The 20,656-nt window shown below is 55.7% G+C and overlaps 3 protein-coding genes across 10 annotated transcripts; all 3 read left to right on the top strand.

Annotated features, from left to right (window-relative positions):
* The first annotated feature begins 1,092 nt into the window (after positions 1 to 1,092).
* DPH2 (diphthamide biosynthesis 2) lies at positions 1,093 to 3,798 on the top strand. 4 transcript variants are annotated; one of them, XM_058717697.1, is made up of 7 exons: positions 1,123 to 1,459; positions 1,673 to 1,785; positions 2,041 to 2,264; positions 2,443 to 2,601; positions 2,998 to 3,126; positions 3,207 to 3,383; positions 3,465 to 3,798. In XM_058717697.1, exons 1-7 carry the CDS (start codon positions 1,313 to 1,315, stop codon positions 3,587 to 3,589), a joined length of 1,074 nt encoding a protein of 357 aa, XP_058573680.1. In that variant the 5' UTR covers positions 1,123 to 1,312; the 3' UTR covers positions 3,590 to 3,798. The 4 variants fall into 4 exon arrangements, with proteins under 4 accessions (XP_058573679.1, XP_058573680.1, XP_058573681.1 ...); XM_058717696.1 differs by having other exon boundaries at positions 1,093 to 1,459; positions 2,443 to 3,126; XM_058717698.1 differs by lacking the exon at positions 2,443 to 2,601.
* A 2,836-nt stretch (positions 3,799 to 6,634) lies between these two features.
* ATP6V0B (ATPase H+ transporting V0 subunit b) lies at positions 6,635 to 10,010 on the top strand. 3 transcript variants are annotated; one of them, XM_058717700.1, is made up of 8 exons: positions 6,635 to 6,814; positions 7,580 to 7,628; positions 7,861 to 7,944; positions 8,072 to 8,149; positions 8,356 to 8,425; positions 8,547 to 8,598; positions 8,814 to 9,004; positions 9,710 to 10,010. In XM_058717700.1, exons 1-8 carry the CDS (start codon positions 6,748 to 6,750, stop codon positions 9,734 to 9,736), a joined length of 618 nt encoding a protein of 205 aa, XP_058573683.1. In that variant the 5' UTR covers positions 6,635 to 6,747; the 3' UTR covers positions 9,737 to 10,010. The 3 variants fall into 3 exon arrangements, with proteins under 3 accessions (XP_058573683.1, XP_058573685.1, XP_058573684.1); XM_058717701.1 differs by lacking the exon at positions 6,635 to 6,814 and adding an exon at positions 7,259 to 7,283; XM_058717702.1 differs by lacking the exon at positions 7,580 to 7,628 and having other exon boundaries at positions 6,670 to 6,814.
* Positions 10,011 to 10,894: 884 nt separating this feature from the next.
* B4GALT2 (beta-1,4-galactosyltransferase 2) lies at positions 10,895 to 20,643 on the top strand. Of its 3 annotated transcripts, none has more exons than XM_058717690.1 (7): positions 10,895 to 11,182; positions 12,840 to 13,195; positions 13,406 to 13,641; positions 16,467 to 16,657; positions 16,829 to 16,951; positions 17,063 to 17,167; positions 19,757 to 20,643. In XM_058717690.1, the coding sequence occupies exons 2-7, from the start codon at positions 12,892 to 12,894 to the stop codon at positions 19,905 to 19,907; spliced, it is 1,110 nt and encodes a 369-aa protein (XP_058573673.1). In that variant the 5' UTR covers positions 10,895 to 11,182; positions 12,840 to 12,891; the 3' UTR covers positions 19,908 to 20,643. The 3 variants fall into 3 exon arrangements, with proteins under 3 accessions (XP_058573673.1, XP_058573674.1, XP_058573672.1); XM_058717691.1 differs by having other exon boundaries at positions 10,895 to 11,288; XM_058717689.1 differs by lacking the exon at positions 10,895 to 11,182 and adding an exon at positions 11,582 to 11,738.
* The last annotated feature ends 13 nt before the right edge of the window (positions 20,644 to 20,656 follow it).

Genomic DNA, 20,656 nt, shown 5'->3' with positions numbered 1-20,656 from the left:
CATTCATAATTTAAAATTACATTCATAATTTCTCATTTCTAGAATATGTGGGGATGCTTCTTTTAGTCCTTTTCTCCTACTGCATGGTGTCTAGGTGTCTTCTTCCTCCCCCACCCCCCATGATCAAATGTAGCATATATAAGCTAAGAGATAGAGGGGGCTAAAGCCTAGTTCCTGAAGTCAGACCTGGTTTTGATATTGATTGTGCCACTGATTTGCTGTGTCTTACCAGAACTTCCGTTTCCTCATCTGTAAAATGGGACAAATTTTTTTTTAAGTACTCTACACCCACCATGGGGCTCAAACTCACAACCCTGAGATCAGTAGTTGCACACGCTACCAACTGGGTAGAGCCAGCCAAGCACTCCTGGGACAATTCTGACTCCAAAGGCTGTAAATGCTAAGAATGTAGTGCCTGAACAGTAAGTGCTCAATATTTGCCTGATTGACAGACTGCTGTGAGGATAACAGCAAATGCTTTCAGTATATATGATATGCAAAGGACTACTTCATAAAGTTTTATATCTAAATTCATTTGATCCAGCAATCCTATCAGGAGTGCTATTGTTACAACCCCCATCTTGGGGATGAGGAAACAGTGACAGACACGTTGAGTAAGAAGTAATGGCAGAGCACAATATTCAAACCCAGACAGCCCCGCACCTGAGTTGAAAATTAGGCAATGTCACCTCCCAAATGATAGAATGCACATGAAGTTCTCAAACTGGAGTATTTTCAGGGAGTTGCTTTTTTTTTTTTTTTTTAAGTTTATTTAATCTCTACACCCAACGTGGGGCTCAAACTCACGACCCTGAGATCAGGGGTCGCATGCTGCACCAACTGAGCCAACCAGGCGCCCTTAGGGGTCGGTTTTTCTGAGCTCTGCTGGCGGTTTGGGAACGGAAAGCGAATGCCTGGAGAGGCGGTCCAGGGGAACTACAATACCCACAAGGCCCCGCGCCTTCTGAGGTAGTACCGATTGCCTGGGGCTCTGAGACAGATTATTGGTTCTCTGTGGGCGGCCTGGCGAGGATTGGAGGGCGGGAGCCGTGCTAGTTTGATTGGTAAAACTACCACCAGCCCCGCCTCAAAAACCCGGAAGTAATTCCCTCGTTGGTCCGTGTGTAGTGGTGTAACGGAGAAACGTGAATTTGGAGGGGTGGAGGGATGGTTCAAGGGCTGCGCACTGATTTCCCAGCCCCACCGTCCCCACCAAGTGACTCTGACTCTTTGGGGGTTGCTTTTGAGGACGCGGTGCCTGAGGCTGACCGAGGGAGGTCCCTGCTGCTTTCTGCCACCCAAGCTGTACCTCATGGAGTCTACGTTCAGCAGCCCCGCGGAGGCAGCGCTGCAGCGAGAGGCGGGCGCTGCCGGAGTGCTCACTCCTCTCGCGGACCTGGACCGCGTGTACGAGCTGGAGCGAGTCGCTGGATTTGTCCGCGACCTAGAGTGTCAGCGGGTAAGGGCAGATTGGGGAGGGGTGGCTCACCTCTGGATGGGTCGCCCAGAAGATCGGGATCTTGGTGTAATTTTGTGAGGATGGAGGTGCGGGAGGAGTTGCTCCTCTGGGAGGAGGGGCTTTGAAGGTCAGGTAGGGACTCTTGGAAGGTTTTCCTTAAGAGGCCCTCGGTGGAGGAGAGGTTGTTCATGACTCCATGGCTTATGCTTACAGGTGGCCTTGCAGTTCCCTGACCAGCTATTGGGAGATGCTGGGGCCGTGGCTGCACGACTGGAGGAGACCACAGGGTCGAAGATGTTCATTCTGGGCGACACAGCTTATGGCAGGTGTGAATTTGAGCTTGAAGATTGAGGGTGGTGTAGGTCTACTGATGCAGGGCTCATGGTGTTTCCCCCCTAGGACAGTGTCTGCCCCCAGCGGCTGTGTTTTTCCTTGATGATGATTCCTCCTCTCCTGATCCTTCCTCCCCTCAATGACAGTGTCTTCTTTTCATAACATTATTTTCTTCAGTGACCACATTTCCCATGAAAGGCAGCTTTTCCTGATGAGAACTCTTCTCACTAATGGTATCTTTCCTGCAGCTGCTGTGTGGATGTACTGGGTGCTGAGCAAGCTGGAGCTCAGGCCCTTGTACATTTTGGCCCTGCCTGCTTAAGCCCTCCAGCTCGCCCACTGCCTGTGGCCTTCGTCCTTGGTCAACGTTCTGTGCACTTGGAGCTCTGCGCCAAGGCCTTTGAGGCCCAGAACCCAGACCCCAAAGCGCCTGTGGTGCTGCTAAGTGAGCCAGCCTGTGCCCATGCCCTGGGTGAGCGTTTTTGCCTGTGCATGCAGGAAGGGTGGACCAACTGCTTAGTGCCTTGATAGCCCCATTTCAGTACATTCCTGTAGAGCTCTCGATATGGCCTTGATCCCATTCTTTGCTTTTGGGTCACATTCAGCCTTTTGGGGATGAAAGGGTTCCTGACACCACCCCTTTCTTCCAGAGGCCTTGGCCACTCTCCTGCGCCCACGGTACCTGGACCTGCTTGTCTCCAGCCCAGCTCTTCCCTTGCCAGTGGGTTCCTGCAGTCCAGAACCTGAGCCCCTGGAGCGTTTTGGGCGCCGCTTTCCCCTGGCTCCAGGGAGGTGTCTGGAAGAATATGGTGCCTTTTATGTGGGGGGCTCTGAAGCCAGCACTGACCTTGACCTTGACCCAGACCTGAGCCGGTTGCTCTTGGGCTGGGCACCAGGGCAGCCGTTCTTCACCTGCTGCCCGGACACAGGGCAGACTCAGGATGAAGGTGTCCGGGCTGGACGGCTAAGGGCACGTAGACACTACCTGGTAGAGAGGGCCAGAGATGCCCGAGTGGTGGGGCTGTTGGCAGGTACTTTGGGTGTGGCCCGACACCGTGAAGCATTGTCACACTTGCGGAACCTGGCTCAGGCTGCAGGCAAGCGTAGCTATGTGTTGGCCCTGGGGCGGCCCACACCTCCTAAGCTTGCCAACTTTCCTGAAATGGATGTCTTTGTGCTATTGGCCTGCCCTCTTGGTGCTCTAGCTCCACAACCTTCTGGTGGCTTCTTCCGGCCTGTATTGGCACCATGTGAGCTGGAGGCTGCCTGCAACCCTGCCTGGCCACCTTCAGGCCTGGCTCCCTACCTCACACATTACGCGGATTTATTGCCTGGTGAGTGGTGGGGTACTGCCTGAGCTGGAACCACTTGGGGCATGGAATTGGGCCGGTATGGATCCTCTTTCTCCCTCCAGGCTCTCCCTTCCACGTGCCCCTCCCACCACCTGACTCAGAACTGTGGGACACCCCAGATGTGTCACTCATTACTGGGGAACTCCGACCCCCACCTGTCTGGAAGCCATCAAATGATCCTGGATGCTTGGCCCTGACCTTGCGGCCCCAGCTGGAGCTGGCTGAGAGCAGCCCTGCAGGTAAGTGTGCCAAGTCTCTGCTCCCAGCTGAACTCTTTCCCCAAATTCAGCCCACTTGGCCTCAGTCCCCTCTCTCTGCAGCTTCATTCCTTAGTTCCCGGAGCTGGCAGGGGCTGCAACCCCGTCTGGGTCAGACACCGGCGACAGGAGCTGTGAGTGGAAGACGAGGGATTGCCATCGCCTATGAGGATGAGGGAGGCAGCTGATACCATGTGGGGCCAGAGACACAGATGGGCTGAAGAATTGCTGCAAAGACCTTTAATACTCCCTGGATCAACCCCACTCCTCTGCCTGGATCCTTGATGCAGGGAAGGACAGACAGCCCCTCACTGAAGAAGGGGACCCAGCTCTGTCCTGTTGTGGCACTGGCATGAGGCTTAGCATATAGCGGTTTAATAAATGTCTGTTGAACTGATGGGGACTGACTTGGGGTTTCCTGAAGTCTTATAGGTCCGTCTGTCCTCCTGGGAACAGCCCAGGACCTCTGGCCAGTCCCAGTTTCTGGTGTGCAATTGAGGTTCTACCCTTGTCAAAGGTTCCAGGTGGTCTAGACCAGGATTTCTCAACTTTGGTACTATTGACAAATTTGGGTCAGATAATTCATTGCTGTGAGGGGCTATCCTTACGTTATAGGATGTTCAGCATTATCTCTGGCTTCTGCCCACTAGATGCCCCTAACATACCCTTCTTCAATTGTGATAACCAAAAATGCCTCCAGACATTGACAAATGTCTCCTGTGGGGCAAAACTGTCCCTCGCTGAGAACCACTGGTCTAGACCTGTGTTGTCCAATAAAGCAACTGCTAGACACGTATGGCTATTTAAACATGAACTTAAACTAGTTAAAATTAAAAACTCAGTTTCTTAAGGTGCCTGGCTGGCTCAGTCAGAAGAGCATGAGACTCTTGATCTCTCAGGGTTGTGAGTTCGAGCCTTGTGTTGAATGTAGAGATTATTAAAAATAAACTTTAAAACTAAGTAAAATAAATAGGGGCACCGGGGTGGCTTAGTCGGTTAAGCATCCTGCTTCAGCTCAAGTCATGATCTCACAGTTCATGGGTTCGAGCCCCACATGGGGCTCTGTGCTGACAGCTCAGAGCCTGGAGCCTATTTCAGATTCTGTGTGTCTGTGTCTGCCCCTCCCTGACTCATGCTCTGACTCCCTCTCTCTCTCTCTCTCAAAAATAAATAAACCTTGGGGCGCCTGGGTGGCTCAGTCGGTTAAGCGGCTGACTTCAGCTCAGGTCATGATCTCGCGGTCCGTGAGTTCGAGCCCCGCGTCGGGCTCTGTGCTGACAGCTCAGAGCCTGGAGCCTGTTTCAGATTCTGTGTCTCCCTCTCTCTGACCCTCCCCCGTTCATGCTCTGTCTCTCTGTCTCAAAAATAAATAAACGTTAAAAAAAAAATTTTTTTTTAATAAATAAACCTTTAAAAAACAAATTAAAAAAATAAAAATAAAAGTAAGTAAAATAAATAAAAATGCAGGTTTTATTTATTTATAACAAGCATATTATAAAACATTATATAGGGGCACCTGGGTGGCTCAGTCGGCTAGGTGTCTGACTTTGGCTTAGGTTGTGATCTCACGGCTTGTGGGGTTGAGCCCCATGTCAGGCTCTGTGCTGACAGCTCAGAGCCTGGAGGCTGCACATTTTGTGTCTCCATCTCTCTCTGCCTCTCCCCTATTTGTGCTGTGTGTCTGTCAAAAATGAATAAACGTTAAAAAAAATAGAATATTATATAAAAACAAGTACATTTCAGTGCTTATTTAGTCACATGAGAGGACAGTGTAGCTACAGGACATTTCCATTATTGCAGGAAGTTCTTTTGGACAGTGCTGGTCTACAATGACTACTTTGTTTCTCAGGGAAATCACAGAAACTTGAATAAACTAGATACTTTTTCTCCTGTTTATTTTTATTCGTCAAACACAACAGGTCCTGAAGGTCTGAATTGTATTTGACTGGATTCCTGTCCTCATAGTGGAATTGGGAAGAGAGGCAGTTAAGTAAGCAATTGCCACACAGTGAAACAGTACCATCTATAAGGAGGGAAGCCCCTGTGGACACTTCTTCATTCCCCACATTTGCAGAGAAGCGTGGCATGCTGGCATTGTCCAAAGTTAGTTAAAGAAGCAGGTGAACAGGGAGATGAGGTCCTTGCCCTCAGGGAGTGCCTGGTCTACTGGTAGAGGCAGATCTGTAAAAGGACCATGGCAACAGACAAGGTGGGCACCAATCGTGTATTCTACAGATAATGTATGGAGTGTGCTAGGCACTGGGAATACAGCAGTAAGCTCAAAAACCCTTTCATACTGCTTACATTCTCATGGGGCGGGGGGGGGGGGGGGAGGGAAGAGATGAACAAAATAATTGGCATGCCAGATGGTGATAAGTACTATGGGGAACTATAAAGCTGGGAAGGAGTGTAAGGAAGAGTGGGTTGCAATATTCAGCAAGATAGTTAGGGAAGGCCTTTTGAAGAATGTGACAAAGACCAAAAGGAAGTTATGGAGTGAGCCACGTGGATAACTAGAACAGAGAACAAGTGCAAGGGTGATGTACTGGGGGTATGGCTGGTATGTTCAAGGAAAAGCAGTTAGTGGAAGAATATTAGATGAAGTCAGGTAAGGGGCATGGGAAGCCGCACTGGGAGAGGCCTAGTGGGCCATTATAAGGACTGTGGCTTTTATTCCAAGTGAAATGGCATTTTAAACCAAAGAGTGACATGATCTGAAGTTTCGTAAGGATCACCAGGGCAACCGGGAAGCCCAGAGCAGGTTATCACCCTGCCTCTGGGTTAGGGAAGGCTTCCTGACAGGGCTTTCCGGGGACCAGTAGGTGTTAGCTGGGCAACGGGATGAGCACGAAGAAGAGTGCTCCAGGCAGAAGAAAGCATGAGCAAGGTGAGAAAGCATGACACTCTCACGGAACTGGGTAGGACGACAAGGGAGGGGGCCCAGGGGATCCAAGCAATGGCTTGGAGGCTAAGCTAGGGAGGCTCAAGAGCAGGCTCCGGTGTATTGCAGGGCTGGTGGGCCGATCTGGGACTGAATGTCAGGGCTGAGGAAGCGCAGATTTGGAGACGCGACAGGGACCACCTAGAGGTCGAGGTACTAATGACGCCAGAGCCTCTTCCGAAGCGCAAGACTACAACAACCACAATCCTTACCGCTTGCAGTTCCGGCGTCGCCAAGTTCTAGACTGGAGGCGACGCGGCGCGGGGTCACGTGGTGCGGGCGCGTCACGTGGATAAGTCAGGTGACGCTGCGGGGCGGGCGGACAGACTGCGGGGCGGACGGTGGACGCAGGGACGCGGGTTTAGCAGTGGCCCCACGGACCCGAGCCCCGCCGTCGTTGCCGCCATGACGGGGCTAGCGCTGCTCTACTCCGGGGTCTTCGTGGCCTTTTGGGCCTGCATGCTCGTCGTGGGTGAGGCCGGGCCCTGGCGGGCGGGGCCGACATCCAGTCCGAGCTGGTGGGGTTAGAGCCCAGAGGGAGAAGTGGAGTCCCGGGAATGCTGGGCCCCTATGCTGGCCCTGTGCCTGAGGCTCGAGAACTTGCCTCATGCCTTTTGGGGCTTCTGACCCTGACAGAGGAGACCCAGATCACCAGCTCCTTGAAGGAGGGGCGCGGGCGGTGGGAGGTAGGGGCCGCGAGAGCAGCCCCGGTCCCTCTCGGTCACTACCACCTCCTCCCCCCGTCTCACTGCTGCCGCCCCTCGCTTGCTCCTGATGGGCCTGCTTGGGTCACGAGCCGACTGTTCCAGTTCCTCTTTTCCCGGTCGTTTTGCCCTCCCCCACCCACAGCTTGTTGGGTAAACAGCGGCTCAGACTGGGCTGGTGGAATCTGGTGTTCTCGGCCAGAGCTTCTGCTCCCTTCTTTTCTCCAGAGTGTCCAGGTCTGCCAGTAGCTGCCGGTGGAGGGACTTGGTCTGGGAGGAGGAGTCACCGGGCGGGGGGATATTGTACTGAGGGAGTGGCAGAAAATGGAGGCCTGAGCAGAGGGATTTGAATAGATAGCCGCGCTTTGACACGAAAGCCAGCTTGAGGACTCTCCCTTGACCTAGGTGTAGGCAGACCTTCGAGGAGATGGCACATCAGCCGGGCAGCAATTTCTTGTCTAAGTTGAGAAGCTTCTCTTTGGAGAGCCGTCTCTAACCACCCCCCCCCTTTTTTTTTTCTCTCACTGCTGCAGGAATCTGCTACACCATTTTTGACTTGGGTTTCCGCTTTGATGTGGCATGGTAAGGGAGGGCAGGGAGAGGATTCCCCTAGGAGCTTTTCTGCAGCCTTTCCTCTCTGACCTAAGGCCTCTACTCCACCCCATCCCCAGCTACCTGCGATATGGACCTTTGGGAGATATGAAATGTTTTGTCCCAACATCTAGGACCGGGGGGTATGGGGGGTTGGGGGCTGGATTTCGTGCCCACTTCTCCACTGGGGCTGAAATTGCTTTCCTCCCTGTTTCCACACCAGGTTCCTGACTGAGACTTCCCCCTTCATGTGGTCAAACTTGGGCATTGGTCTGGCTATCTCCCTGTCTGTGGTTGGGGCAGCATGGTGAGTGTTGGGGTGGTGGGACTGGGGGGAGGGGCTGAGTCATAGCAGGTGGTCATTGGGTCCTTAGTCATCCTGGGGTCAGTGACAAGCTTGGGCTCTGCTCATCAGTTTCTTATCCTTCCACCAGGGGCATCTATATTACTGGCTCTTCTATCATTGGGGGAGGGGTGAAGGCCCCCAGGATCAAGACCAAGAACCTGGTCAGGTAAGTGTAGGGCCTTCGGATGGTTGTCAGAACCAGATGCATTGTGAGCTGCATATTTGTTTGATCTGACATGCTGCTCCTGACCAGCCCCCAATGGGGTGGGGTATCAGTGGGGGGAATGGTGGCTGGGGACTCTCTGGGGACGAAGGTTGGTTTCTTTCTTATTTTCTCCTCTCCATCCCCATGGCCACCACTACCACTACCAGCATCATCTTCTGTGAGGCTGTGGCCATCTATGGCATCATCATGGCAATTGTGATTAGCAACATGGCTGAGGTATGGAGAACCAGGGTAGGGTGGGCATCTATTCCAGTGTGTTGGGTACAATGCTTAGTGATATTGAGGGAGGGGGAGTGGCATAAGGGGTGGTTTCGGATTACTTTTCTGTCTCCCACAGCCTTTCAGTGCCACTGACCCCCAGGCCATTGGACATCGAAACTACCATGCAGGTAGGTGGATGTGTGAAGGAAAAAAAGCTGGGGCTTCATGTCTGTTTCCCCCCCTTCCATGGCCCAGCTTAGACTTATTTCAATAGTCTCTCACTTTGTTTGGCCTGCTTTGCCGAGTTGGGGTGGTGACTGGCCCCATTAGTCCATCTTGGGCCCTTGTCTTCCTCTCCCCTTGTGCCTGGCTTGGCCTCAATACTCTCTTTCCATCCCCCCAGGCTACTCCATGTTTGGGGCAGGCCTCACAGTGGGCCTGTCTAATCTCTTCTGTGGAGTCTGCGTGGGCATCGTGGGCAGTGGAGCTGCCCTGGCTGATGCACAGAACCCCAGCCTCTTTGTAAAGATTCTCATCGTGGAGATCTTTGGCAGTGCCATTGGCCTCTTTGGGGTCATTGTTGCAATCCTTCAGGTGATGAATCCCCTGGGGGAACCTGTGTCCTTGTCCCCAATCCAGACTCATTCTCCTTCCAGAGGAGCCACGGTGCTCCCTTTCCCTCTATAACCATAGAACCCCTGAATAGCTCCCCCCATTTCATTCCCATTTTTTGGTTTCTCTGTTTGAAGCTTTCTAATCTGGTATCATTGATAACTGTAATGTTTATTTCCCTGCTGCTTTGTGTCTTTGTCTTTCATTGAGTCTTTCTGTTCTGTTATTTTTTTGTCTGTTTATTTGTAGTCTAGACTGGGTTGGGATCTTGGCTGTGTGTCAGTCTGTCTTGGTGTGTTTGACTATGTTTCTCAGGGCTTGTGTGTATGTATGCTGTCAGTAGGACAGCATGTCTGAATTGTGTGCATCTTGTCTTTGACAATGTGTGAGCATGGCTAAGGATCAGCCTGATGGTCTGAATGTGACTGAGTGCTTAGCTGGGTTGACTCTTGGTGACTGGTCCTGTCCATATGCCACTTCTCTCCATCTCTCTGTCCCACGCCTAACTCTGGTTGTCTGACTGTCCTTGTTCATCTGTGTTTGTCACAGCATGCCCATCCTGGTCTAGTCATCCATCTGTTGTGGTCTGTCCATCCTGCCATGGGTTTGCTAGGCCTGATCTGTCATTTGTCACTGTTTTATCTATTGCTCTGCCTCTGTCTGATTTCTCCTGTTCTTCTTTTGCAGACCTCGAGAGTGAAGATGGGTGACTAGATGATCTGTATGGGTGGGGCTGTGTCCCACTCTTATTTATTTGTGGTTTTCCTGGGACAGCTGGAGCTGTCATCCTTGGCCTTTCAGGGGGCTTGTGTTCAAGAGCCCTCCCTGCACTCACTTGTTTGTCAACTCGGAAGCACTGCCTGGCTGGAGCCTCAGTGTGGGAAGTGGGTCACTGATGACCGTGTGCAGCTGTGCACCTGTGTCCCACCTCCACCCCTAACCCATTTTCCTGGTGTTTGTGAAATAAACGTGGTATTTGTCTGGGTCAGTGCCGCCTCTGTTGCCTTCCTTTGCTACTTTCTTTCAGGGAGGGAGGGTAAATGGGCCTGTAGGCCTCAACCTAATGTCAGCCTCTTGGCACTTTTCTGGCTCATACATAGTCTCTACTCTGGACAGAACTAGTTCCTGGGTGGGGAGGTATGGTGCTGGGCTAAGGACTCTAGCCCTGAACATCCTTATTGAAAGGAACAAGGGAGTCTGGGGATATGGACCCAGGTGATTGTGCAGGGGAAGGGTCTGTCCTTAGTCCCATGTCTTCAAGGTTTTGTCTAAGCCCAGATGAGCCATCTGCTTACCTGGCTCTACCCTCCGGCATCCATCACACTCTACCCCTCTGGAGCTTGGAGCCCATTCATTTGCCTCTGCCTATCCCCGTGCCATCCCCTGCCAGTAACAAATTTGAATTCTTGTTCCCAGGGCCCTGTCCAGTTCCTCCCACTTCCGTGCAGTCTCTTAACCAACCTCCTGTTACCCTGGAAGCCACTGCCGCACACGTCTGTCCTCACCTTTAGGGGTCCTGCCCAGCTGGCGGGCCTTTAATCCTGTTCCTATCGATGAATTGACAAATCCCTAACCTCCCTGTTTGTGTCGCCTAACTTCCAGGCCCCCTTCTTCGGCGGAGTTCGAGCTCCAGCCCACACCCACCCCGAAATGGGTTTGACCCACCCACACCGCCCCATCCAGGCCCCGAATCCAATCTCTGGAGTGACCTTACCGATGTCCGCCCCTCTCCGGTCCCTCGCTACCCCCGGCCCCTCGCCCCGCCGCGCTTGGCCGCCGGCGGGAGGGGCGGGTGGCGGAGGCGCGCGGCGGGTGCGGGCGCGCTGGAGGCGGGGGCCGCGGGGGCGCGCGCGCGGGCGCGCCGGCCGGGCCTGCCCCTCCGAGGCGCCGTAGCGCGGGAGGGAGGCGGCGGCGCTGTGGTCCATCGGTCCTCGGGTCCGTGGGTCTGCCCGGCCGCCCGGCCCCGCCCTGCCCCCCGGGGCGGCTCGGCTCCATGGCCCGCGGCGGCGGCGGGAGGCGGCCCGGGGGCCGCAGGGGCCGCTGACCGGGCGGCGGGAGGCGGCGGGGCCGGGCCATGGGGGACGGAGCCGTCCGCAGCCGCGGGAGCCGGGAACCCAGCCCGAGCAGGAGCGGCACCCCCTGCTGAGCCCCGAGCGCCGGGTGAGAGGGGTGCGCGCGCGGCCCCCAGCCCAGGGCCCCGACATTCCAGACCCGGCCCCGCCAGGAGCGCCCCGAGCGCGGCCCCGCGATCCCCGCCCAGGAGCCGGTGAGAGGCGCCGGCGGTCAGACCCCGGCCTGGCGTTTCCCCACCCCACCCCCACCCCTCCCCCTCGGCTCCCCCCGGACTCTTCTGCCCGCCCCCTGCCAGCCTCCCTTATTGTCCTCGCTCGCCCCGGCCTCGTGGCTCGGGGAGGCGCTCCACTCACGTTTCCCCCTTGGCTCGGCCCCCGCCCCACATCCACGCCCCCCCCCCGCCCCCCGCCCCGGCTCCACACCCACCCGGTCTTCGCTGCCTCCCCCGTCCCGGGAGCCACGTGTTCAGGCCGCTCTGTCTTCCAGCCCCGCCCAAGCGCACCTCGCAGCCTGGCCGCCAGCCTGACCCAGAACCCCTGCCCCGGAGGGAGGGGTGGGAATGTTTGCACGTGGGGCCGGGCGTCTGAGCTGCCGGGGAGCCTGCATGCATGGCTGTGTACATCGAGGAGCAGCGGCTTTGTTTGTGAGTGTGTGACTCTGCGTTACTGTTACTGTCGCTGGGGTGTGTCTGTGACTCTATATGTAGTTCTCTGTGTGTCCTGAGTGCAGGTGACTTTAGCTGGGACTCCAGGTATCTGTGGTTGTGTGCTGCTGGGTATCTGTGAGACTCAGCCTGCTTCCTGAAGCATTGCCAGAAGTGTTGGTGCTCTGTTGGAACCGCAGCTGGAGCTGTGGCCCAGGCAGACCCTTTCCTGCCTGCTGGTGCTGGACCCACCTCCAGGGCCCATATGTTCCTTCTTCTGGGAATCAGCACGAGCAGTGCTGCGCAGGCGCCAGAAAGTTCATCCCAATCCTTGAGGTCTTAGAGGAGGGGTGTCTCATGCCCCACCCTGTATTTTGACCTCGTGCTCCAGACGGAAGGGAGCCCATAAACATCTCATTCGTATTTGGGCCTCCTGGATGCTGAGGGCCACTTCCCAGCCTGGTCCTAGTTGGCCCGGCCTACTTGCCACTGGTACCTATCCAACCCAACCACTGCCCACCATGCTTCTGGGAAGACTAACTGACGTCATGAGTACCAAGCCCCCTTGCATGGTGGGTACTCAATAAATGGTCTCCCTTCCCCAGACCACGAGTCCTGGGTTGAGGATGCTACCCTGTGGGGTGTTGTCCTCTGGGGGCGCAGGTACACATACGGGTCTGCAGATAACAACACGTGTTTCCGTGTTGAGGTATGAACCAATGTGACTAGAAGTCATGTGTCCGTGTTTCTGAGAACACATGGGAGTGTGTGTCAAGACATATGGTAAGGTCGTGCACCTGAGTGTGAGAGTGCATGAGGCTGTGCTTGTGTGTATGTATTGTGTGTCCGCAAGGACAACGAATGTGCACCTATGTGGGTTAGTACTCAGGTGTGTGAGGATGTGTGAGTAGTGAGTTGCCAGGGACCGTGTCTGTGTATCTGTTTGCAGGTAGAATGTGAGCCTGTGAGTATCACGGGGTACGAGCAGGTAAGTGTGAGGATGTGGATCCGTGAGTGTGAGCAGCGGGCGGGAGAGGGGTGGGTAGCCTTGCCCACAGGGCCCTGACCTTCTGGGTCTGTTTCTCTCTTCTCCCTGTGCAGGCCGGCAGCCGGATGCCCGGGCCCATCGGGCGGGCCGGCGGCCGCCTGCGGGATGAGCAGACTGCTGGGGGGGACGCTGGAGCGCGTGTGCAAGGCTGTGCTCCTTCTCTGCCTGCTGCACTTTCTCGTGGCCGTCATCCTCTACTTTGACGTCTACGCCCAGCACCTGGCCTTCTTCAGCCGCTTCAGTGCTCGGGGCCCTGCCCGTGCCCTCCACCCAGCTGCCAGCAGCAGCACCAACTTCTCTCGGCCCAACGCCACTGCCCCCAGCTCGGGGCTCCCTGAGGCTCCCAGTGCCCGGCCAGGCCCCACGGCTCCCATCCTGCCTCCCTGTCCTGACTCGCCGCCTGGTCTTGGTGAGCCTGCAGGGTGGGGCCTGCCTATTGGGGTGGGCAGAAGACCTGACCATTTTGATTTGGGGAATGACCCATGGGAGCGCTGGGGCTCCGGGTCTGTTGCGAGAGGGCTGTTCCTGGGGTTCCCTTGCCCACCCCTGGGCTGCGGGAGAGGGCTGGTGTCCCTGGATTCTGATGAAGGCCTGATTCCCGCTACCGTCCTGCCTGCAGTGGGGCGACTGCTGATTGAGTTCACCTCACCCATGCCACTGGAGCGGGTGCAGAGGGAGAACCCAGGCGTGCTTCTGGGCGGCCGCTATACACCACCTGACTGCACGCCCGCCCAGACAGTGGCAGTCATCATCCCCTTTCGACACCGGGAGCACCACCTACGCTACTGGCTCCACTACCTGCACCCCATCCTGAGGCGACAGCGGCTGCGCTATGGCGTCTACGTCATCAACCAGGTGTGCTTCCTGTGGCCCCAGGCCGCGCACCAGCCACCAGGGAACCCATAAGCACCTGTAGGTGTGGGGACCCACGTGCCTTGTGGGGCATCCATGGGGTTGGGGGCATCCGTGGGTTCTTGTCTGCCTATGGTTGTGTGGAGCCGTGGATGTACGCCTGGGGCTACGTGTACGCCCATGCACACACAGGAAGGTTTGCGTGTGTGTGAAGAGGAGTGTGCGCATGCGAATGTTGGCACGCACACGGACAGGTGTGTGCATGGCCTCAATGGGGATGAGCCCCATTGTCTACGGTTGACAGGCCCCGCCCCATGGAGGTGGAAATGTAGGGTCTGCTGGCTGTGAGGAGATGTGGAGGAGCCCCAGGAGAGGGAGAGTTAGACCCTGAAAGAGAAATGGAGTCTGCATCAGGGCCAAGGCCATAGCAGAGGCCCGGGAACTCAGCTTAGTGTCTAAGCCTTCCCACGGGCCTCGCTGGGGCTGGCTGCTGGGGTCTGGGGAGGATGCGATCAGGTCCTCCTTCCCATACTTGGGACTCCCATACTTAGACTTGGATCTCTGTAGATTCCAGGAAGATGGTGTGAGATGAGTCGGAGCAGGGCGCTGTGGGAGCACATACAGGCCTTGTCCAGCCCTGAGGGATGAACAGGCATCAGCCAACAGACAGACTGGAGGCCCCAGGCCCCAGTGAGAGAATGGGTCTCGTGTGTTCGGGAACTCTTGGCTGAGGTGTGGAGTCCAACGTGTAGGGTGGGTAGCGAAGATGATGCTGGAGTTGCTGGTGGAGGCCAAATCCAGAAGGGTCTCTGGAGGCATGTGAAGCAATTGAGCCCCAGGTAATGGGGCACCACTGGAAGGTTCTAAACAGGGAGTGGTGTGTACGTTTCTTAGTGGGAAGATTGCTCTTCCAGGGCACCTCGAGGGTTTCTTCTTGGCTGTTTGCCAGGTGCTTGGCTGCACCTGTGAGTGAGATGGGAGCACAGGAGCTGGGCCAGTCGGGGGGAGAACATGACTCTGAATTCTTTTTTGCATGTGATGAGTTTGAGTGTCTGGGTGAAGTATGAGAGGAATGTTCAGGAGGCAGTTGGACCAGGAGTGAGGCCTGAGGTGCAGAGAGGGATCTGGGAGCCACCAGCATGCACATGGTCCTTAAAACCCAACAACATCCAACCTGCCCAGGGAGCATGGGACCCGAGAGGAGAAAACCAGTATGTAAGGGACGGGTGGAGAAAGGGACAGTTGCCACAGAGGCTGTGAAGGTTGGCCAGAAATGTTCAAGGAGCCCCTGGAGAGTGTGGTATCCCAGAGGCCCAGGAATAAGTGTCCAGAAGGAAGCATGGTGGCTACGTGAGTATTGCCGGGGGAGTGAGGATGTGGACTAAGAAGCGTCCAGTGGATTTAGCAACAAGGTGGGCCCAGCGAGAGCCATTTCAGGGGCATGGTGGGGGCGGAAGCAGATTGCAGTGGGTTGAAGAAGGAATCAGATTTGACAAAATGGAAATAGCCAATTGGAGACAACTCTTTAAAAAACTACTCTGCTGAGAAGGGAAGGCAAAGGTAGGGCGGTGGCTAGAGAGAGGTTTATTTTTCAGATGGGGTAAAATTGAGCATGCTTATGAGCTGCGTGGGAGAAACCTAGGGCTCCTGGCTGGTGAGAGAGGTCAGAAAGGAGAGCCGATGAGCCAGGAGAAAACACAGAGTTGCTGCAAGGGCTGGTAGGAGAGAAGTGAAGGGCCGGGAGGAAAGAGAGCAAGCAGGGCTAGGTGGTTTAGGGGAGCAGCTCCCACCCCATCAGGCCCAGGTTGGCTGGTGGGAAGGAGGGGTCAGGATTCCTCTTCTTCTTCCAGCAGGGCCCACCCTCTCCAGTCTGGCTCCAGTCTGTAATTTATGAGTTGGGACAGGGGCTCGGGGTCACCTCCTTCCATGGGATCCTCCTCGCTCTGGCCAGAATTTGGAGCTTGGGCCTGCATGGCCAGGAACCCAGCCTCAAGGAGGCCTGGCCCTGCAGCCCTATTTCTCAGGGGACCCCCAGGCTCACTGGGCCATGGCTGGCTGTATACCCTGTGCTTGTCATTTTGCTGGGGAGACCAGTGAATCTAGCCAGGTCCTGTCCCAGTCCCAGAGGCTGCCCAGGGAGTTGGATGTGGATCCAGATGAGCCAGAGGGGGCAGGTGGCTGAGACTTAGTGGCTCAGTCCCCATTGTTTCTTTACCTTAGACACTGGTCATTTGGGGCATTCATTGTTCATCTCATTTTGTGACTGTGCTCAGCAGGGATACAGGGCTGCTCTTCTCTAAGGTTCCCACCAGCACAAAGATGATGCCTGGCATCAAGGACAGGGCTGTAGGGTGTGCTGGAATGTAGGGGTGAAAGGAGTGAAATGAGAGCTCTGAATCACAGTTTACCCAGACACTGGCATAAGTGAGGCTCATAGGAAAGAATGAATAATTATGCTGAGGAGGGGAGGTTTGATCAGAGAGGCCTTGCCAGACATAAGCCTGATAAGCAGAGAAGGAGAGCCTTCCAGAGCTAACACCGAGGCCTTGAGGCAGTAAAGCCTGGCATGTTCTGGGGCTGCTGAGGAACATAGTACAGCTGGGCCATGGGGTCTGAAGGCAACAGCCAGAGAGGAGACTGGAGCCAGGTCATGGAAAGCCTTAGAAGTCAGGTCCAGGACAACAAGCTGGACTTAGGGGATCCACTCAGAGGGCAGGGCGGGGGCGGGGGGTAGTAGTAGGCCCCTGGGGACTTCTGGACAGTGGTAGAGTGGCAGGTGCCTGCCAGTCACAGGCCCAGAACTGACCTTTCCCCTGCGCCAACCCCAGCATGGTGAGGACACCTTCAATCGGGCCAAGCTGCTCAACGTGGGCTTCCTAGAGGCGCTGAAGGAGGATGCCACCTATGACTGCTTCATCTTCAGTGACGTGGACCTGGTCCCCATGGATGACCGAAACCTGTACCGCTGTGGTGACCAGCCCCGCCACTTTGCCATTGCCATGGACAAGTTTGGTTTCCGGTGAGGGCTCCTTTCTCAACTGGACCCAGACTCCCCACCCCTACTGTCTGCACCACACCCAGCGCTCCCTTGCTTCTGGCCCTTGTGGCACACTCTCCCCCACCCCATCTCTGGCCCTCCCTCTGGAATCCCCTCAGGCCTCTCACTGACACCTGCCCTTCCATGCCACAGGCTGCCTTATGCTGGGTACTTTGGAGGTGTGTCGGGCCTGAGTAAAGCCCAGTTTCTGAGAATCAATGGCTTCCCCAACGAGTACTGGGGCTGGGGTGGCGAGGATGACGACATCTTCAACCGGTGAGTAGGGGCGGGGCGGGAGTAGACCGGGTGCAGAAGGTGCAGCGCAGACTGGGCGAGGCTCCTTGCCCTTCCTGGTGCCTGCTCCAGCCCGTCTGTCCCCATCCCCAGGATCTCCCTGACTGGGATGAAGATCTCGCGCCCAGACATCCGCATAGGCCGCTACCGCATGATCAAGCACGACCGGGACAAGCATAACGAGCCCAACCCGCAGAGGTGACCCCAAGTGCCCTTAATCCCTTACTCCCTAGAAGTGACTCCCCAGCGCCACTGATCCCCAGATGTTTCCCCAAGGCCCCTGACCCTCGATTCCTAGAGATGACTCCCACATCCCTGATTCCTGTTCCCTAGCCCCTAGCTCAGCCTCACTCCAGACTTCTGTCCTCCTGATTCCGAGAAGTGACAGGAATGTAAAGGCAGGGCTCAAATCATCACCGAGTAGATTACATTCCTGTCGGTGTCATCACAGACCTCCCTTGTGCCAGAGCAGATGGGACAAGAGATAGCAGGTGCCGGGCACAGCTCCTGGGCCTGGGTACCCAATAAAGGTGGCCTGAGCGATGTGGGGCAGGGCGCGGAAAGATAGTGCTGGCCTCTCTGAGATGGGAGTGGGCTGCTCCGTCCCTGAGGATGCGGCAATATTTGGTGTCTGGTGCTGGCTGGGAGGAGCACCTGAGGGCGCATGCAGTGTAGACCGGCACTTCCTGGCACTGCTTTAACCTTGGTGGGAGGGGGGCCCAGAGCCAGTCCCAGCTGGACATCCCATGTGAAGTTCATTCCAGGGAGGGAGACAGGCAGTTGCAGCACAAGGTTCAGGGCATGTACTGTCCTGGCAGAAAGAGGGAGTGATGGTGGGAGTCCTCCTGGAGGAGGTGATGGTAAACTTGGAACTTGGAAAGGTTATTTATTCAATAGGTACTTGTCACACACCTGCCTTGGGCACAGTGCTATCTTCACCAGGCTAGTGGAGGTGGTCAGTTTGAAAAGGAATAGCATTTGCAGGAGTCTGAAATGTGAACATGCCGAGAGTCTGAAAGTCTGGTATTACAATCTCTGAAGGCTGGGAGTGACAGTAGAGGGGTCAGTGCTGGGTGTTTGGGGTCGCATATCCCAAGATGAGAGTTTCACTTTTGTCCCAGGGGCACTGGGGAGTCACAGAAGGGCTTTAAGCAGGGGACGGGCAGGATGAGATTTGCGTTTGAAAGGATCACCCTTTGAGTTTGAAGAAGGTGAAGGGCTGGCAGAGCTGCTGGTGGGCCAGGAAGGGAGCCGTCCAGGCTTGGAGGAATCCGCCGGGCCCAGGGGTGTGATAGGTGTGTGCCTGCTGTGCCCCCAGATGGAGCAGTAGGCTTGTTCTGTTCTGAACCCAGGATATAAGAGTGGGGAGGTCGGTTGCAGCACCAGTGGAAGGTTGACATTTGGCAGGAGCATGAAGCACAGGGCACGGGGAGCTGAAGAAAGAGCAGTTCAGATAACAGATGTGGTGAGTGGGGGAGGGAGAAGAGGGGCTGCAGGGCATCCAAGGGAGGGTTCTCGGTGTTGGGATGGCTCCAGAGAGGGATCCAAGCCGAGCTCGGAAGGACCGGAAAGGTCCAAACAGTTGGGATGAGGGTGGGAGCAGAGCTCTAGAAGCACATGCCAGGAGCCTAGGTCCTGTTTCAGGCCTAGGTGTCATCATCAGTTCGTGATATCTGCCTTGGGTGAGGACGTGGCAAAACAGCACAGCATTTCTGGCTTAAGGAACTCTGGATGGTGGTTCCATCCACCTAGTTGCTTTTGCCTCAGATCCCGTTCTCCTGGATTCTTCTTTCACGCACCCTCCATGTCTAAACCATCAGAAAGTCGTGTCCGTGCCATTCCCAAAACACATCTGAGCCCATCCACCTCTCCCTCCACCGCCTCTGTCATTTTGTCTGGACTACTGCAGTGGCCTCTCACCAGCTTCCCTGTTTCCCCTTGCCCTTCTGCAGTTCACATCCTCTGCCCCCCCACCCCCACCCCACCCCACCAATGGGCTAAAAATCCCTGTCTTCTCACTCACAGAATAAAAAAAACTGCTTCCTCTGACTTACATAGCCCCGCCTCTACATGCTCTAGCCTCCATGCTGTTCCTAAGCCCTTGGCCCATTAAGCTCTAACCCCTTGCTGTGCAAATTCTCATTCCCAGTTTAGGGTCAGGATATGCTTACCTCTGCCCGGATGCTCTTCCCCTGCTGTCAGTGTGGTGTCACATGTTCACCCCTTCCAAGGCAGCCATCTTGGTCTCCCTCTCCTGTTTCCCTTAGCACCCGGATGTGTTTCTTGTCCGTTACCTGTCTTCCCTAGTGGAATAGACTTGCCATGAGAGGAAGAACCTTACTGTCCTGTTCATGGCTGTGTCTCTGGTACTTAGAGCAGAGCCTGGCACTTGGGGACTGCTCAGTAAGTAAGTGGTGAGGGACAGGGAAGATAGCACAGAGAAGAGGGGCTTGGGGAGTGAAGATGATGACCCGACACAAGACACATCACATTTGAGGTGCCTGTGGGTTACCCATGTCTGGGTCTAAGGCTTGGAAGAAAAGTCTGAGATGAGAGAGATTTGTGAGGGTGTCACAGTTCTGGATTCAAGGGTTTAAGATCTCTGTTCTGAAGGCAGATGCCAGAGCAAAAGGGCTCCAAGCAGGTGACGGGCAGAGGGGGTGGTGAGAGAACGGAGTCATCCCTGGAAGAAGCCAGGGTGGTTTGAGCCTTAGCCCAGAAATCTCATACTAGGTTTACTGGGTTTACTGGGTAACCCTGATCTGGACCCACTTCCATCTTATCTAGGTTTACCAAGATTCAAAACACGAAGCTGACCATGAAGCGGGATGGCATCGGGTCAGTGCGGTACCAGGTCTTGGAGGTGTCTCGGCAACCGCTCTTCACCAATATCACAGTGGACATTGGGCGGCCCCCATCATGGCCCCCTCGGGGCTGATACTAATGGACAAAGGCTCCCAGTGCCAAGGATTGCCTGCCAGAGGACTGACCTATATAGCCTGGCTGGTGGTTGCTCTATGGGGGATCTCCCAGGACTGAGACTGTGGGCTCTGTTTCCGGAGGGTCTTCAATAGGCCCCCCCCCGCAGCTGCACCTGGAAGTTTCAGAACCTACTCTGGGGGACTTCCAACCTGGGCAAGCCCCTCAAGTGTGGCCCTCTCTGGGGTCAACCCTTCTTCCTGCCCCTTCCTCCCCAGCCCAGCCCTCCCTCGCCGTCAGGGTCGGGCCAGCCCCTGCACTGCCTCACCGAGTGGCCTGGGCTAGGTCACTCCACCTCTCTGTGCCTCAGTTTCTCCCCCCTTGAGTCCCCCTAGGGCCTGGAAGAGTGGGAGGTATGACTAGGGGGCAGTGTCGCTTCCAGGGGGAATTCTCAGACCTGAGGATCCCCCGTACTCCCAGGGGAGGGGAAACCTTTTTCATTCAACATTGTAGGGGCAAACTCTGGTGCGCCCCCTGCTGAGGAGCAGCCCCAGGAGGGGACCAGAGGGGGTGCTGTGTCGCTGCCCGGGATCTTGGGGTTGGGCTTTGCATGCGGGGCAGGCGGGGCTTAGATCGGTCAGTCAGGTTCTTGCCTCCCTGTCTCGGAGAGAAGGCAGTAGCCCCAGGGCCGGCTCGTTGTTTGTACATTGCACAGAAACTTGTGTGGGTGCTTTAGTAAAAAACGTGAATGGAGCGGCCCCTTTGTCT

This window comes from Neofelis nebulosa, chromosome 2 (genome assembly GCF_028018385.1).
Source record: "Neofelis nebulosa isolate mNeoNeb1 chromosome 2, mNeoNeb1.pri, whole genome shotgun sequence".
NCBI classification, from domain to species: domain Eukaryota; kingdom Metazoa; phylum Chordata; class Mammalia; order Carnivora; family Felidae; genus Neofelis; species Neofelis nebulosa.
This window is presented reverse-complemented; position numbering and strand designations above follow the sequence as displayed.